Source organism: Lithobates pipiens, unplaced genomic scaffold, assembly GCF_037356315.1.
Source record: "Lithobates pipiens isolate NorthernLeopardFrog02 unplaced genomic scaffold, aLitPip1_a1.2 Scaffold_18, whole genome shotgun sequence".
NCBI lineage: Eukaryota > Metazoa > Chordata > Amphibia > Anura > Ranidae > Lithobates > Lithobates pipiens.
Window position 1 is genome coordinate 526,954,054 of NW_027507758.1, and position 18,422 is coordinate 526,972,475.

Consider the following 18,422-nt stretch of genomic DNA (forward strand, 5'->3'; position numbering starts at 1 on the left):
CTCTGATCCCAAGTTAAGGACTGTTCAATGGTTGAAGTTTGCAAATAAAATCAATTCAAGAGGATCTCTTGTCAGTCTCAAGTTACTGGGTCATCTACCACAGGACATCCCCTAGATGTGCAACAAGAAGAAGCGCAAGGTAATGGTAAGCCCAAAAATAACCAGCAGCTCCTTCGGGGATTAGTGCTACACTAGTAATGTCAGTGATCTGCGATTTTTATCGGGACTGAGACATTGCGTCAGTCAAATCAGACACTTTTGGGACCATTGACATTTATACAGCGATCAATGCTATAAATAGCCACTGATATAAATGTCACTGGCAGGGAAGGGGTTAACACTAGGGGCGATCAAGGGGTTAAATGTGTTCCTATGTGAGTTCTAACTGTGAGGGGAATGTGGCTGAGTAGAGGAGAAGAGAGATCATTGTTCCTACTTGGTAGGAACACACAATCTGTCTCCTCTCCCCTGATAGAACCCAGATCTGTGTGTTTACACCCACAGATCCTGGTTCTCGCTCTGTCACGAGCAATCGCGGGTGCCGGCGGGCACGTGCATTGGCTCCAGGGACACACTGTGGGCATGCGCGCCTGCTATAGCTTCTTAAAGAGTCGGTGTACGGCTACGACGACTCCTGCAGCAGTGCCATAAAAATATAAGGTTTCTCCTGAAAGGTGGAAAACCTTTCAGCCTAACCCTAAGTCTGACAGGAAGCCACCCTAACCACTGCAGCAACTGCATAGTTATGTAATGGAAATAGTTGGCCCAGACAAACTAAGTCAAATTAAACATGGAAATATACTTTAAGCATATGATCTTTAAACCAGGGTAAATTGTTCAGCTCCCACAATGCACTGGAGGCTTTTCCAACTGATCAAAGGTTGTGCTGTTAGTAGGCATACAGAGGTGGGCGTAGAGTGTTTGGAGGTACTGGCACCATTGAGCTATGTGTCTTCACATTGGTTGCCCTACATTTGGACATTAAAGACTCCAAATAGCTCACAAAAAACATAAGAATGGTACAATAAATGTATTTGTAGGTGTGACCAGCGATCATTGTCCCAGTATCATTACACACACAGATCCTGGGTTCTTGCTCTGTCACGAGCGATCGCGGGTGCCGGCGGGCACATGCATTGGCTCCAGGGACATGTTGCGGGCACGCGCTCCTGCTATAGCTTCTTAAAAGAGCCGGTGTACAGCTACGACGACTCCCGCAGCAGTGCCAACCTGCCACAGTATAACCACGGCGGCTGGTCGGGAAGGGTTTAATCTGACTTTAAAGGTTGTGCTGTTAGTAGGCATACAGAGGTGGGCGTAGAGTGTTTGGAGGTACTGGCACCACTGAGCTATGTATCTACACATTGGTTGCCCTCCGTTTGGACATTAAAGACTCCAAATAGCTCACAAAAAACATAAGAATGGTACAATAAATGTATTTCTAGGTGTGACCAGTGATCATTGTCCCAGTATCATTAGTACATTTGCAGACATCCAGCTGTGTGTAACAGACCACGGAGCGATGAAGGAAGTGGATATATCCCAGTAAATGGAATGTTATATAGACTAGTACACTATATCTTTATAGGATATGAAAGTCCACCCAAACTGAGACAGATATTGGTAAGTTGATTTCTTCTTCTGGCTGCTTATTTCTGATAAGGGACGCTAGCAGAAAATTATCTGTACCCAGGTACATAATCCCCACCCACTCGTTATAACTAGTATGAAGGGGGTCCTGCCTTTTTTGGTAGACTGACCTTGTAAATCATCCACATAACCAAACCCCTAAGTTGGGTCTGAGCAGCACAGGTGGACTTCAATATAAATATGACCTTAATGACTGAAATGCACTAGTGTACCATATAAACACTTAATATAACTCCTTATGTAACAATATTTGTTCAGTTTGCTCAGAAAATCTTTACGCCATACAATAGACAGAGGAGGAGACATCAGTCCGGTCTGATGTGCGAGGAACTCGATTTTATGGAGAAATTGCCATTTTGTTTACTGCAGGATGGGCTAAGGGTCTCCAGGAAGAGTTTTCGGAAAGAAGAGGAGACCACATTATAAAGGACTGGATTCACAGCTGAGCTGATGTAGAAGAGAGTGTTGGTCAGCATATAGAAGTAATGGTAAAACGTGTAGAGGGACCTACAGGAGGAGAGCGACATGACAGTTATATGGGTTTTTATAATAACATACAATGACTCACAGTAGCATAAACCAATTCACTTTCATCAACGTGACATGGGAAAACATGTACATACTTAAAGGAGAATTCCAGCCTGAGCTTGTTTGGCTGGGCTTCTCCTAAGGGTCACAGGAGTGCAATTTGTTTTGCACTCCTGTGACCCGTTTTCAGCTGACTTCACACAAATCAGTCCAGGCACCGCATCATCTCGACTCTGCGAGTCTGTGTCCACCAGGTGCCTGGACTGATGGCCTTCTCAGTCTCTTAGCGAGCCGCTGAGATGGCCGCTCCCCACCCCTCCACAGCTCAGCGCTCCAGTGAGCATGGAGGAACAGAGCAGGAGAGCTGCTGATTGACAGGCAGCAGCTCTCTGCTCGGGGAGCCGAGAGAACGGAGCCATTGGCGATGTTCGATGGCTCGGTTCTCACCGCAGACACCTGGGGACAGATGCAGCATCATTTCGATAAGTATGATTATGGGGAAAATGGATTCCCATACAAGTCCAGCCAAAATATTTTACTTTGTCTCATTTAGAACAGGAAAGGATTGGAGCCTTTGGGTTTTCATTGCTGTCGGTCTTCCTACTGGTAAATGATAAATGGCTTATCCGTCTTCCTAGACACCTTTTCTTTTAAATTAGAGAGTGATGGTCTGAATAAAAAGAGTTTCTGCTCTGCTCTGTAAACTCTGTCCCCTTTAATAAATGTTTATTTGTAAATATGCATTTAACATAAAAAATAAAATATATTGTTTAAAAACATCTAAATGTTTTTTTTGACAGGTTGTGTCATTCTCCTGACTGTGCTGTGAGACACATTAAATAGGAAGTTATCTAATAACACTTACCCAGACCATTCATCATCTGGGATGTAGCAGAACATTAGTCTTCTGGCATGATATGGTAACCAGCACACAATGTAGGCTATCACAATGGCTCCTGTGGGTTAGAGAAAATATTTTGTTAGACAAGACGTTGTATGAGATGAAGCATAAAAAGATACCTAACTACTGCTGGCCTATTTACATCTGTCACAGATTAGGCTGCCCCGTTGAACCATATAAACTCTTCTGTTTTATTGATGTAACAACTCATGCTAGCCAATTCATAATAAGCTTTATTTCTATTGTTATAATTGTGTATTATAAAATCACATCAACAGCACAAACAGCACACTAGCTTAGTGATTTGACACTTCTGCACGGCATGATACTATCTGCATGGATAGATTCAACATTAAAGGTTACAGATTTCACCATGTACACCACCTCCTTCAGATTCTGAAATATTACCAGGGACAAATTTGGAATTTGAAGGTGTAGACAATCAATAAAAATGTATATTAGAAAATAATATTATTTGTTATACAAATATAAAAGGAAGACAAGTAATATAAAAAAAAGAGCACAATAGAGCTCAGTAGTGGCTATACAAAAGAATAAGTGCCTCTACATGTTTCACCACAATCGTGGCTTCTTCTGGAGCTTTTGTAGGACCTTATTACATTACCACTCTTTAAGAAGGTCACGGTTTCCGAGGAATCCTCAGAGCCCGTCAAGAGCTCTAATGAGGTGTCTGTGTACCGAAAATAACCCTGTATTCACACCCTATTATATCCAGAAGTTCGACAAACTAATGGACTGACATAGGTATCCTTCCCAAGATGCACACTTCATACGCTAGCAACAAACTTCAGAAAAATGCCACCTGAATTTATTTTCTGACAGGGCCAATGTTCCTTTGTTTAGTATCAATGTGATAACTATAGGCCAGAGAAGATCAAAAACAGCTCCTCTGTCCCACAGGGAATAACCCTTTTAACTTGGTTTCATGAATATACTGGAATCAGGGTAGTCGGCCACAGCCACTATCTGCATGAAGTTTGCATGTTCTCTCTCTGCTTGTGTGGCTTTCCACTGGGTACTTATGTTTCCTCCCACACTCCATAGTTATGCTGGCAGTGTAACACTGGGCAACACTTACTGAGTTGCAGAACTTTATTTGTCCACAAGATTACAGTGCCAATTAGTCTTGCATAGCTATGACTGGACTGCAATTGCCAAAAACGGTGTGTGAGAGATGTCTTGAAGAAGGATCCTAATTAAAGCCCTTTATAGGCCCAAACTACAAGGTCCATAAGCACCTCGGGGCAGGAGGGACCCTATAAAAGTAAAATCCTGGAAAGTAGCCGGGCAGCTGGTGGAAGCACGCCAACTGGGAAGAAGTGAGAAGGCCGTGCTGTATTGAGCTTTGCTGGGCTGAGCTGTTCCAGGCGGAACTGTGCTGAGTTGTGCTGTGCTAAGCTGTGCAGTGTTGTTAGAGAGTTGACTGCTGTGCTGAACAGGGTGACCAGGAGACTGATTTGACCAGGAGCTGTGTTGCTGCTTAAGAGGGCCCCCCAATCATACAGACTACTTGCTGCCATTAGAGGACTGCCGCAAAGGAAACCGGTGAGAGTGAGCCCAAAGCTACCATTATCCCAGAACCCTTGATTTGCTTTCCACCAACTATCCTTTGAAACTACCCTTCACTTTTTGCCTTGCTGCACTAAGGAGTTTACCCACCTACTGAGCCTAACTTTACACCAGACTGTTGTTGAACTACATCCCCCTTAAGTCAGCTACAGTTTTTCTGTGCACTAATGTTTAAAGGGCCCGAACATTGCGACAGAAGCTCACCTTGAAGACTGCCCATGTCACTACATTCCTGAAGGCAGAACTGGGTTGCTGTTATTAAGTTCAAATCTCAAGCCTAGCCCCTTTTGTCTGATAGCCTTCAAGTGACTTAGCCTGTTACTTCTCTTTATAATCCTCCTGGTTCAATTGAACTCCCTTGGTCACCTCTCATTTGGAGAACTACTGTTTCCACACCTAGTACTGCAGTATAAGCTGAGTTTGACTTTAGAGGTACCTCTGTTGGGTCCATTGTATTTATGCTTGTGTTTATGTGCATTGATAATATTGTACTAATCTGCTTTGTTATATTTGTGATCCTAAAGTCATTGTAAAGTCTTGTTTTTTTTTCTCTCTAAAAATAACAAACATGTTATTCTTACCTGCTCTGTGCAGTGATTTTGCACAGGGTAGCACAGATCCTCCTCTTTGGCTCTCCTAGCCCCTCCCTTCTGTTGAGTGCCCCCAAAGAAAGCAGCTTGTTATGGGGGCACCCTAGCTGAGCAGCAACTCCCTGTGTCCATTGAGTCACAGTACCCCAATTCGGTCTTGCCCCTCTATCCCCTGATTGGCTAACTGACTTTGATGGACAGGAGTGGGAGCCAATGGCGCAGCTGCAGTGTTTTAGCCAATAAGGAGGAGAGTCTTAGACGACTGAGGAACTCATAGACAATGCTGGAGAGAGATGGGGCTCAGGTAAGTATTAGGGAGGCTGGGGCGGCTGCTGCACATAGAAGGTTTTTTATCTTAATGCAACGAATGCATTAAGATAAAAAAAACCTTCTGACTTTACAACTCCTTTAACTTGCCACTACAGTGTGCTTATCTTTCCAAAGAGCAATGTGTGCAATCTTTGTACATCTGAAAATAAAAAAAGATGCCTCTATGTGCAGAAGTAAAACTTTATACTTTACAAAAGGGTTGAAAACACTTACAAAAGGGTGGATGGGTAGGAGCACATCATATTAGTAATAAGGTAGGTTATCCGGCAGTCTGGTAGTCCCAAGGAGTTTTAGGGACATCTGGAGGTGTAATTCTATGGTAGCATATTCTGAAGTGGCAGATGGAAGCCACAACGCTCCCTGATACTGGCAAGGCAAGTAGGTTGTCTGAGACAGCATGGAAGCCGAATCCAGGAAGTAATGTCAACGGGACGTGATCAAAAACCAGCGTGGACAGCAACCCAGAAGTGATGTCATCAACATGCTTTTACACGTTTCGGAACAGCTAATTGGTTCCTTCTTCAAGCATTGACAAAGGTTACTAGAAGCAGAGCTTCTTATGGTCTGTGGGCAGGCTTTGGGTGGGACTATGAGCTGACATGAGCAGGAAAAAGGGAAGCACTAAGCTTATAAAATGACATAATGAATATAAAAACAGCGTACTGGGGACACAAAAAAGAAAAACAGAAGACTGACATACAGGGCAAACGGATGCAAAAACAGCAAGAGTGATGCGCAATGCAATTCAATTAGCTACTATCACTGCATGCAGAGTATGCAGAGCATAGCAGCTTAATAGCACCTCATTCGTTGTGTATGTATACATCAACAATAAACACCAAAATAGTGAACAATATACATCAATGGATCTATGGTATATTACATTGAATATATATGATGAGGAAGAGAATCATTAAAATATATATTCTAAGGAGTATATTAAAAAGTTATGAACGAGGAACCATATATAAAGGCAATATAAAATGCTGTAAATATATGTATGTATATATATATATATATATATATATATATATATATATATATATATATATATATATATATGCATGGCCATATGCACGCAAGCACATGGGCCAAAAAACATGTACGCATACATACTTACACATCTCAAAAACACATGGGATATTATTGTCCACTATGGGACATGTGGAATAAAATGATAAGCACTAACGGATATGATCAGCACTATATGAAATGAGTATGTTACATAGTCATTGTGAGGGAGAAAAAAAAGGGAAACAATACTAGAGTAACACACTAATCTTAAAATCCTTGTTTAACCCTCCAGGAGTTAACCCTGCCATTATGTCCAAAGAGAAAATCCATTACATTTCTCTTTGGCAGAGCTCGTGGAAGTGCTCAGTGGGAGGGAAGTCTCTAGGCATTACCTCAATAACCCAAACTCTCAAACATCAAGATATTTGTTATGGTACTCGAGGAAATATCTAGGGACACTGTGGGTGTCCAGTTCCTCAGTGATGAAACGGCGATGTTCGCCAAAGAGCTTCCGTAGTGGCCTTATCGCTCACCCTATGTAGAAAAGGCCACAGGGGCATGTCAAACAGTAAACTACATGGTCGGTTGAACATGTGTGAAAGCCCTTGAGAGGATATGTTTTTCCTTTTACACAGAAATCCTTCTGCCCATGTTTGACAAAATGGCAAGTCTTACACAAGGGTTTTCTACATTGATACATGCCTGTAATGGCTAAAAATGTTGGGAGGGAAGGTGGTGGATTCTTTCTCAGTTTACTAGGTGCCACCTTGCTTTTGATGTTAGGTGCTTTTCTATAAACAAATTTAGGCTTATATGACTGGGTGGGGAGGAGATGCTGGTCTTGTAGGAGCAAAGGCCAGTGTCTACGCACAATATTTTCCATCTGTTTATGACGAGAATGGAATTGAGTGATAAAGCATAGTTCGTCCTTATTTGTGTCTGTCTTGATAGGGAGACGTGGGAAGGAAGATATGTCTATGTAATGAGAGTAAGCTGTTTCCACAATTTCATCTGGAAAACCCTTTTCAAGAAATGTATCTTTTAGCAGCTTACGCTGGGTGTCAAAGTCTATACCTCTGGTACGATTCTTTTTAAGCCTACAGAACTGGCTTTTGGGTATATTATTGAGCCATTGGGGATGGTGGCAGCTCTTATAATGAAGGAAGGAATTGCCTGCCATTGGCTTGGTGTCAGTTCTGGCATGAATATCCTAACCAACAAAATATAACTCTAGGTCAAGCAAGGCCAATTTCTCCTTAATCATGACCAAAGTGAAGGTCAGATCCATGTTGTTATTGTTACAGTGTGCTACAAAATTTGAAAATATAGATGCATTTCTATCCCAGATAATGACCACATCGTCAATATACCTGCAATAAAACACGATGTTGGATGAAAAGGGATTGTTGTGCCAGATATGAGAGGATTCCTACTGTCCCATGGTGAGATTTGCATATGATGGCGCAATGTTTGCGCCCATAGCTGGCCCATTTACCTGTAGAAAAAACTCATCATCAAATTTAAAATAATTATGAGTGAGGCAAAAAGAAGTTGCCTCTATGATGAAGGCAGCTTGTCTAGGGTTCAGCACGGGGTCTTCATAGATGAAGGTCTGTAGGGCACATAATCCTACATTGTGAGTTATGGAGGTGTATAGCGTTTGGACATCGAGGGAGACCTGGTATGAGGGTTTCTAAGAATAAGGGGAAAGGAGTTCAAGCAGAGGTGTGCCATTCCTTATGTATGACGGAATTTATTGAGCAAGTGGCTGGAGGAATTGATCCATATATTATGAAAAGCCACTGGTAATGCTACCCATGGCTGCAACAATCGGTCGACGAGGTGGATTATCCAGGCTTTTGTGAACCTTGGGCAGATGCTAAAAGTAGGGGGTTTAGTGAATAGCCTTGACCAAGAAGGAGGCATCCAGCTCAGTAATGATATTATCACTAAGAGCATCTTTAAAAGGGAGGTGGCCTCTAGGGTGAATTGGGGTTAAGGGATCAGTCTTTAATTTAGTATAGGTGCTAGTATCAGACAAGAGCCTAGTTGCCTCTGCAACATAATCAGCTATGTTTTGTACCACTACCCCCTCCTTTATCTGTAGATTTAATGACCAAGTCATAATTATTGGTCAAGGTATCCAAGGCAATCTTCTTTAAGCGTGTAAGATTATGGGTCATCTTATTTCTATTTTTGGCTGAATTACACATGTCCAGAATATCAGCGTAGACAATGCGATAAAAGGCATCAATGTAGGAGCCTTTAGAATGGGTGAGGTAGAACACATATGTAGGCCTAAATTGTGTATTCTGGATGGGTGGTGAAGTCACAAGATGTTGCGTACACAAAATTAAGTTGCTCTCGGTGTCTGCGACAGGAAAAGAGGAACATGGGCGATGGTAACCGGAATCTGTATTATGAAAATAAAGTTCCTCCAAAAGGGACAAACTGGTGGGATTATCATCAGTCATAGCGATAGTATCATCAGGTAGAGGATCAGCAGGAATGGAAGGGACCTTAAGGTTGTTGTTCTTATGTTTAAACAATCCACATTTTCGTAATATAGATTTTTTCTTGTGTCATGATTTATACCCTAAGCTTTTTTTGCTATTCTCAATTAATAGTATAATTTTGCAGTCTGGGTATGTTTCATGTTGTGCACTATTGGCATTGTATTTGAGAAATGATTTATACACAAGGCTCTTATAAACAAAATGTACCTCCCTTTTACTGTGTGATATGATTAGCACAGATAAAATAGGCTCCTCGTGGTGCAATAGGTTTATAAAAAAAATAAAAATAAAAGCAACAAAAACAGAAGGTTAAAGCAGCAGGGAACACTGCTTTGAATACTAAAAGAGGAATAAAAGCTTTGTTAATTATATAGGGGTCCTAAACCATGATATTATGAAGCTTAGTTTGCTGTGATTATCTTGGTGGGTAGCCTTTTAAGGGTCAATCTAGATACATCCTATATTTACATTTCGGCGTGGTACAGTTAAACCCCCGTCTTATGTCTGTCAGTGGGGAGAAAGTACATGTAAATTCTAATGACCTAAAATTACCTTTTATTTGCTTACAGCACAGTGCATAAACTTGCCATTTTTACATTTTTTATGCAACTTCTTCTTTCTGGCAGCCTTTTTTGCAGCCACTTGCTGTCTACATGCACGCCAACAGTGGTTGCATGGAATATCTTGGGGGGGGGGGGGGGTTTCCTGATGGAGAAAACAGTTGTCCATGCCTGTTTACTGAGTTTTAAAATGGTTATTCAAAGTCTCAGAAGCCTGTGTGACAGGGTGACAACGTAGGTATACAACTGCATACCATTCAATGAAAGACAAAGGAGGACACATGGATGAGGATGAGAAGTGGCGCCTGTACAAGCAGTGGCAGAAAAGCTGACATGGTTACTCTACGCAGAATATATGGTTTACGTATACTTTGTACACAGCTGAAGGAGCGGGCTGACCACTCCTGTTATTATTATTATACAGGATTTATATAGTGCCAACAGTTTGCACAGTGCTTTACAATATTAGGTCAAACAGTACAGTTCGATACAGGAGGAATCAGAGGGCCCTGCTCATTAGAGCTTACAATCTAAATAGGATGGTCAAGTGATACTGTCAAGAAGGTCAGCCCAGCCACCTGTCCGCTACTGAAGGTTCGGGCTGCAAAGCCCCTGTCATGAATGTCTGTCAGCGCACGCGGGTGCGCGTTAACGCAGGTGGGCGCACGCGGGTGCGCGCCAACGCAGGTGGGCGCACGCGGGTGCGCGCCAACATAGGTGGGCGCACGCGGGTGCGCAGATGTCCTGGTGGGCGCACGCGGGTGCGCAGATGTCCTGATGGGCGCACGCGGGTGCGCGTTAATGCTATTGGGCGCACGCGGGTGCGCGCTGGTGTTGCTGGGCGCTCGCGGGTCCGCGGATCCGCGGGAGCGCGCGCGGGCGCGCGGGAGCGCGCGGGAGCGCGCCGTGACGGCCCTTGGCGCCAAAGGGGTTACTTAAGGGGACCTGTTGCCTTGCCTCCTTGCTGTCCGGTCTACAGCGTTCCTGTCGTGACCCCTCTGCTCCTGCTTACTACTTGCTCGTTCCTGTGACCCAGCTTATCCTGACGACCCCTTGTTTGCTGCCTGCCTCTGACCCCGGCTTGTCTGACGATTCTTCTGCCTGCTGATTCGGTACTTACCTGCCTGCCTGTTCCTGACCCGGCTTGTTCACCACGTTATCCAGTCTGCTGTCCCTCCACGGTGCCAGTCTTCCGGTATCCTGCCTTACCTGCTTACGGGTCTGCCGTGAGGAGCCGTACTACAGAACACCTCCCCGCTGCTCCAGCATGTGCGTCTTCTGCTGATCTCATCGCTTGCTGGTCGCTGTTCCTGCTGCATCTGCTCCTCTCCTGCACCCGGAGCTTTACACCTGTGTCCTGCTTGGCACTTGTGCCCCTTCCGTGCTCTAGAACCTCTGTATCCTCTACCAGGAGTTCCTGAGCCGGAGGAATACGAGTAGCCGCTCCCAGCATCCGTGGGCTCAACCACCAGGTACGTGACAGTACCGGACAGCCATGTCCGAGCCCACGTCGGGAGCCTCCCCGATGGATGAACTTTGCCGCCACCTTGCCGGTCTCACTCAGGCTGTGAAGAACCTACAAGAAGGGTACAACCGTCTGGAGGGTCAAGTTCAGGCTCTGTCGGCATCTTCACCACCTTCATCAGGTTCAGCTCCCCCTCCGTCCGTGGTAATGATGCCACCCGAACCAAGGGTCCCCACGCCTGAGAGGTTCTCAGGGGATCGAAGCAAATTCAGGGCATTCCGTAATGCCTGCGGTTTATTCTTCGCCTTGCAACCCCGGACTTTCTCTCTTGAAGCCACCAAGGTGGGGTTCGTCATTTCCTTGTTACTAGGGGAACCTCAGTCTTGGGCCCACCGTCTTCTCGAGCAGAAGCATGCCTCTCTTGATAACTTGGACTCCTTCTTCCTGGCAATGTCCCAACTTTATGAGGACCCTCAGTTGACAGCTACCGCAGAAGCGGCCTTGCACTCCTTACAGCAGGGCCGAAGACCTGTAGAGGACTATGTAACTGAGTTCAGGCGGTGGAGTGCCGACACCAACTGGAACGACGCCGCCCTGCGCTTCCAATTTCGTGCAGGTCTCTCTGAAAACTTAAAGGACGAGCTGGCCCGTGTGGGCATCCCAGAGACTTTAGAAGCTCTCATTAACCTCTCCATACAGATCGACAGGTGATTAAGAGAACGGAGATCAGAACGCTCTGCCGGTCCTTCCCGTCCAGTTTGGATGCTTCCACGAGTCCCCAGTTACCCTCAGCCAGCTTCCTCTGCTCCGGTGTCTTCTTCCTCCGATTCTTCCGAACCTATGCAACTTGGTCTCCTACGGCCCTCTCTCATGCCGGAAGAACGTCTGCGTAGGAGGACTAATAATCTATGCCTGTACTGCGGGGAACCAGGACACTATGTAAGGACCTGCCCAGCCAAGCTCCCTAAGTGCCAAGCCACTACCCCTGTACCTGTACCCACCTTACCTGATTATGCTTCTCATCTGGCTGTTTCCGCTCTCTTACAGCTTCCAGGAAGGAGTATTCGGGCCACCGCAATTATTGATTCTGGAGCCTGCAGTGGCTTCATGGACTTGACCTTTGCCATCAAGAACCACGTTCCCCTGCGTCCACGGGCGAAAGGACTTTCAGTACACTTGGCCGACGGATCTGTTCTTAAGTCCGGGCCAGTTACACAGGAAACAAGACCCCTGTTGACTACCATCTTGGAGAACCATCAAGAACTTTTATGCCTGGACATTATTGATTCTCCCTTATTCCCAATCATCCTTGGCATGCCCTGGCTGAAGGCCCATAACCCTCAAGTGGACTGGTGCACCGGGAAGATTAACTTCTCCTCTCCCTATTGCAACCAGCATTGCTTGATTAAGCCTACCGATATTCCCCCTTCTTTGTTGTGCCTGGAAGCTGACAAGGAGATTCTCCAATCTGTTCCTGAGGCCTACCACGAGTTTTTGGACGTTTTCAACAAGAAAGGTGCCGAAACTCTCCCGCCACATAGACCTTACGATTGTCCGATTGAGCTCCTTCCGAGGGCCGAAATCCCTTTCGGAAGGATCTTTCCTCTAACTGAGCTGGAGTTGGGCACCTTGAAGACGTATATTGACGAGAACTTGGAAAGGGGATTCATCCGACCTTCTACCTCCCCCGCGGGAGCCGGAATCTTCTTTGTAGAGAAGAAAGACCACTCTCTGCGCCCCTGTGTTGATTATCGGGAACTGAATAAAATAACTATCAAGAATCAGTACCCTCTACCTCTGGTACCTGAACTATTCCAGAGACTAGGGACGGCGGCGGTATTTACTAAGCTGGATCTCCGCGGGGCCTATAACTTGATTCGTATCCGAAGCGGCGATGAGTGGAAGACTGCCTTTCGCACCCGGTTCGGGCATTTTGAGTACCTGGTCATGCCCTTTGGACTATGCAATGCACCTGCTACATTCCAGCACTTCGTGAATGACATCTTCAGGGACTATCTTGACTTGTTTGTTATAATTTACCTTGATGACATCTTGATCTTTTCCTTTTCTCTGTCCGAGCACCGTGAGCACGTCAAGAAGGTGTTAATCAGATTACGTTGTCATAGCCTGTACGCAAAACCAGAAAAATGTGTGTTTGAACAGCAGAGTATTCAGTTTCTGGGCTTGATTATCTCTGTGGAAGGCATTCAAATGGACCCACAAAAGGTTTCCGCCATTCTGGATTGGCCTGCTCCCTCTGATAAGAAGGGCGTCCAACGTTTCGTGGGCTTCGCCAACTTTTACCGGAAATTCATCAGGGGGTTCTCTACCATCATCTCCCCCATCACGAAGCTCACGAAGCAGGGCTATCGGTTCCACTGGACACCCGAAGCCCAGGAGGCTTTTGTGGCCCTCAAGAAGCTGTTCACCTCGGCATCAATCTTGAAGCACCCTGATCCAGCTCTACCCTACATCTTAGAGGTCGACGCTTCTGAAATTGCGGTTGGGGCTGTTCTTTCACAGAGGCAAGGTTCCAAGGCCCTCCTGCATCCGGTGGCATTTTTCTCCCGCAAGCTTTCGGAAGCTGAAAGGAATTATGATGTGGGAGATCGGGAGCTGTTGGCTATCAAATCGGCACTCGAGGAATGGAGGTACCTTCTGGAAGGAGCAGCACACCCCATCCTCATTTTTACAGATCACAAGAATCTCGAGTACCTGAAGGTCGCTAAGAGGCTAAAACCACGTCAGGCCAGGTGGGCACTCTTTTTTACTCGATTTTCTTTTCATATAACCTACAGACCTGGGTCGAAAAATACCAAGCCAGATGCCCTCTCGAGGATGTTTTGCGGACCTGAAGGCTCTTCTCCCCCGGATACTATCCTATCTTCCGGGAATTTCCTTTTACTTCAGGAAGACCTGTTGGACCAGATTAAATGGGCCTCTCTCCATGCCTCTCCTCCTTCTGGTGTCACTCTGCAGGCAAGAGACAATCTTTTGTGGCATCTGGACAAGATCTTTGTACCCCAGGGGGTACGGGTAGCTGTTCTCAGCGCCTGCCATGACCATAAGTTGGCCGGTCATTTCGGGGTAATCAAATCACTCGAACTCCTGCAGCGGACCTTTTGGTGGCCACAACTGGCAAAGGACTGCAAGAATTATGTGGAATCCTGCACGGTCTGCTCAAGAAACAAGGGCAGCAGATCCAAGGTCTGGGGTCTGCTGAAACCTCTGCCTGTCCCTGAAAGACCATGGAGGATGATCTCCATGGATTTTATTGTTGAACTGCCTCTTTCTGAAGACCATTCTACCATCTTCGTAGTTGTGGACAGGCTCTCAAAGATGGCGCACTTCCTTCCCATGAAAGGTACCCCCTCCGCTGCTGAGACTGCTAAGATATTTGTTAGAGAAATTGTGAGGCTTCATGGGATCCCTGTGGACATTGTCTCTGATCGGGGGGTACAGTTTACTTCAAGATTCTGGAGGGCGTTATGTGGTTCCCTGGAGATCAACCTTTCCTTTTCCTCTGCTTATCATCCGCAGACTAATGGCCAGACGGAAAGAACAAATCAAACTTTGGAACAGTACTTACGTTGCTTCTCATCTTTTTCTCAAGATGATTGGGTCTCCCTCTTACCTCTCGCTGAGTTTGCCTACAATAATTCCGTCCACTCCACCACCAAGCAAACCCCTTTCTTTGCAAATTACGGATTTCACCCCCTGTTTCTAACAAATAATCTCCCGGAATGTTCGGTACCTGCCGTTCAGGAAACTTTGACCTTCTTCAGCAACAACAACAAGCTTCTTCGGGAAACAATGTCCAGAACTCAGGAATATTACAAACGGATCTTTGACAAAAAGAGGAGAGGGGAACTTAGCCTGGAGCCTGGAGATCAAGTTTGGCTGTCAACCCTGAACCTAAAGCTGGCATGTCCCTCCAGGAAACTGGGTCCAAAGTTCATTGGTCCTTTTCCGGTTAAAAGGAAGATCAACAGTGTAGCATACGAGTTGCAACTACCAGAGTCTTTCCGGGTCCATCCGGTTTTCCATGTGGCTCTTCTTAAACCCGCTGTCCCAGATCCCTTCGTTGGCAGAGACGTTGGTCCACCTGAACCTGTCCTGATCGACGGAGAAGTCGAATTCGAAGTAGAGTCGATTCTGGACTGCAGGAAGAGACGGGGACAGGTCCAGTACCTCGTGAAATGGAAAGGATACGGTCCTGAAGATAATTCTTGGGAGCCGGAAAGTAATATCCATGCTGAAAAGCTCATCCGGGCCTTCAAGGGAGCGCACCCAGCTAAGCTGGCCCAGTTGGGCATCCGGGGGCTGCCCCTTGGGGGGGGGCAATGTCAAGAAGGTCAGCCCAGCCACCTGTCCGCTACTGAAGGTTCGGGCTGCAAAGCCCCTGTCATGAATGTCTGTCGGCGCACGCGGGTGCGCGTTAACGCAGGTGGGCGCACGCGGGTGCGCGCCAACGCAGGTGGGCGCACGCGGGTGCGCGCCAACGCAGGTGGGCGCACGCGGGTGCGCGCCAACATAGGTGGGCGCACGCGGGTGCGCAGATGTCCTGGTGGGCGCAGATGTCCTGGTGGGCGCACGCGGGTGCGCAGATGTCCTGATGGGCGCACGCGGGTGCGCGTTAATGCTATTGGGCGCACGCGGGTGCGCGCTGGTGTTGCTGGGCGCTCGCGGGTCCGCGGATCCGTGGGAGCGCGCGCGGGAGCGCGCCGTGACGGCCCTTGGCGCCAAAGGGGTTACTTAAGGGGACCTGTTGCCTTGCCTCCTTGCTGTCCGGTCTACAGCGTTCCTGTCGTGACCCCTCTGCTCCTGCTTACTACTTGCTCGTTCCTGTGACCCGGCTTATCCTGACGACCCCTTGTTTGCTGCCTGCCTCTGACCCCGGCTTGTCTGACGATTCTTCTGCCTGCTGATTCGGTACTTACCTGCCTGCCTGTTCCTGACCCGGCTTGTTCACCACGTTATCCAGTCTGCTGTCCCTCCACGGTGCCAGTCTTCCGGTATCCTGCCTTACCTGCTTACGGGTCTGCCGTGAGGAGCCGTACTACAGAACACCTCCCCGCTGCTCCAGCGTGTGCGTCTTCTGCTGATCTCATCGCTTGCTGGTCGCTGTTCCTGCTGCATCTGCTCCTCTCCTGCACCCGGAGCTTTACACCAGTGTCCTGCTTGGCACTTGTGCCCCTTCCGTGCTCTAGAACCTCTGTATCCTCTACCAGGAGTTCCTGAGCCGGAGGAATACGAGTAGCCGCTCCCAGCATCCGTGGGCTCAACCACCAGGTACGTGACAGATACTGTAAGAGTCCAAGGCTTACTACGCATGCACCAATGGCGCGTTGCTACAAGAGGAAATCTGTACCAACTGAGCATGCGCCAAAGACGCCTTAGTGCGCTAACCAACACCTGTACAAAAGATGGAAAAAGGCAGGAAAATGCCCAGGATGTGCACAGGAAGTGACATCAACCTGATGGTAAAAGGTGGGAAAATGCCCAGGAGATAAACAGGAAGGGACTTCAAACTTCCTTATGCCCAGCCCAGACATTAACAAATTGCTGGATTATCTTCAGTCCCCCCTTGTTCCTGTGCTAGTGTGTGATCTGTCTGAACTTGTAGTGACCTGGAAACCTATTTGACTACTCTTGATTGCTGCTTGCCATTAACCTCGGATTTGTACCTTCACCATTCTACTTCTTTGCCCCTTTTGTACTCAGCTGCCAGATTGGAACCGACCCCGACTTGGATCTCAACTTGGATCTCAACCATTCTTGTTCTGATTAACCCTTTTATACTTTGTTGCCCAAACTAAACTAAGGCTTGCACGGTGCTCCGAACCCCTGGCACCCATGCCTCTCAGTGTCCCACCAAGTCTCTGTCTCCATCTCCAGAGGCTTCAAGGACCCGAAGTCCAAGGGAGACCTCCCCACTACTTCGGTCTCACATCAGGTACGTGGCTCTTGTGACAGATACAAAAATTATTCCTTTCCCACCCCATGCCACTGTGATCAGAGCGGCTGTGTGTGAAATGCCTTGCTCGTACACCCTCCTGTTAGCAGCGGTGAGCCTGTGAGAAGGAGACTTAATGATGCTACAGGGAAGAGAATCATGGGATATGCAGTTTCTGGCCTGAAGAAGCTATATACACTAGCAAAACCTGTTAAGAATAAGGTTTTTTTTTACAGTTATCCATTATATCCTTGAATAATTTGGTCTGATCTTAATGTTTATCATTAGGATTGCTTAACTGTTTCACCCTATGTACAAATAAAACCTTTTTATAATACATGCTATAGTTTCATTTGTTTTGGCACCTTTAAAGTCCCCTCTCTTCGAATTTTTTTCAGTGTTTATGCAGTGTATTTAGTATTTTGTATTTAGTATTATTGTGGTCTTGATTAATTGCCATATTATAGCCCAGTATTCACATCAGCTAGTTTAACACATTCAAACATATTAATTTTCAGTATCTCACAAAAGTGAGTACACCCCTCACATTTTTGTAAATATTTTATGATATCTTTTATGTGACAACACTGAAGAAAAGACACTTTGCTACAATGAAAAGTAGTGAGTGTACAGCTTGTATAACAGTGTACATTTGCTGCCCCCTCAAAATAACTCAATACACAGCCATTATTGTCTAAACCGCTAGCAACAAAAGTGAGTACAGCCCAAAGGGAAAATGTACAAATTGGGCCCAAAGTATCAATATTTTGTGTGGCCACCATTATTTTCCAGCACTGCCTTAACCCTCTTGGGCATGGAGTTCACCAGAGCTTGACAGGTTGCCACTGGAGTCCTCTTTCACTCTTCCATGATGACATCATGGAGCTGGTGGATGTTACTTTGCTCTCTTCCACCTTCGGTTTGAGTATGCCCCACAAATGCTCAATAGGGGTTAGGTCTGGAGACATGCTTGGCCAGTCCATCACCTTTACCCTCACTTTCTTTAGCAAGACAGTGGTTGTCTTAAAGGTGTGTTTGGGGTTGGTATTATGTTGGAATGCTTCCCTGCGGCCCAGTCTAAGAAGGGAAGGGATCATGCCCTTCAGTATGTCACAGTACATGTTGATATTCATGGTTCCCTCAATGAACTGTATCTCCCCAGTGCTGGCAGCACTCATGCAGCCCAAGACCATGACACTCCCACCACCATGCTTGACTGTAGGCAAGACACTGTTGTCTTTGTACTCCTCACCTGGTTGCCGCCACACACACTTGACACCATCTGAACCAAATAAGTTTATCTTGGTCTCATCAGACCACAG

The 18,422-nt window shown here is 46.4% G+C and overlaps 1 protein-coding gene across 1 annotated transcript in view; it reads right to left on the reverse strand.

Moving 5' to 3' along the window:
• Positions 1 to 1,015: 1,015 nt before the first annotated feature.
• The window catches only part of NTSR2 (neurotensin receptor 2), a 70,948-nt gene continuing 53,541 nt past the window's right edge, over positions 1,016 to 18,422 (reverse strand). The window contains exons 3-4 of the mRNA XM_077488800.1: positions 3,044 to 3,134; positions 1,016 to 2,157 (exon numbers count right to left, since the gene is read on the reverse strand). Coding sequence (XP_077344926.1) covers positions 1,956 to 2,157; positions 3,044 to 3,134 — 293 coding nt within the window. The 3' untranslated portion in view covers positions 1,016 to 1,955. The remainder of the gene's footprint in view (positions 2,158 to 3,043; positions 3,135 to 18,422) is intronic.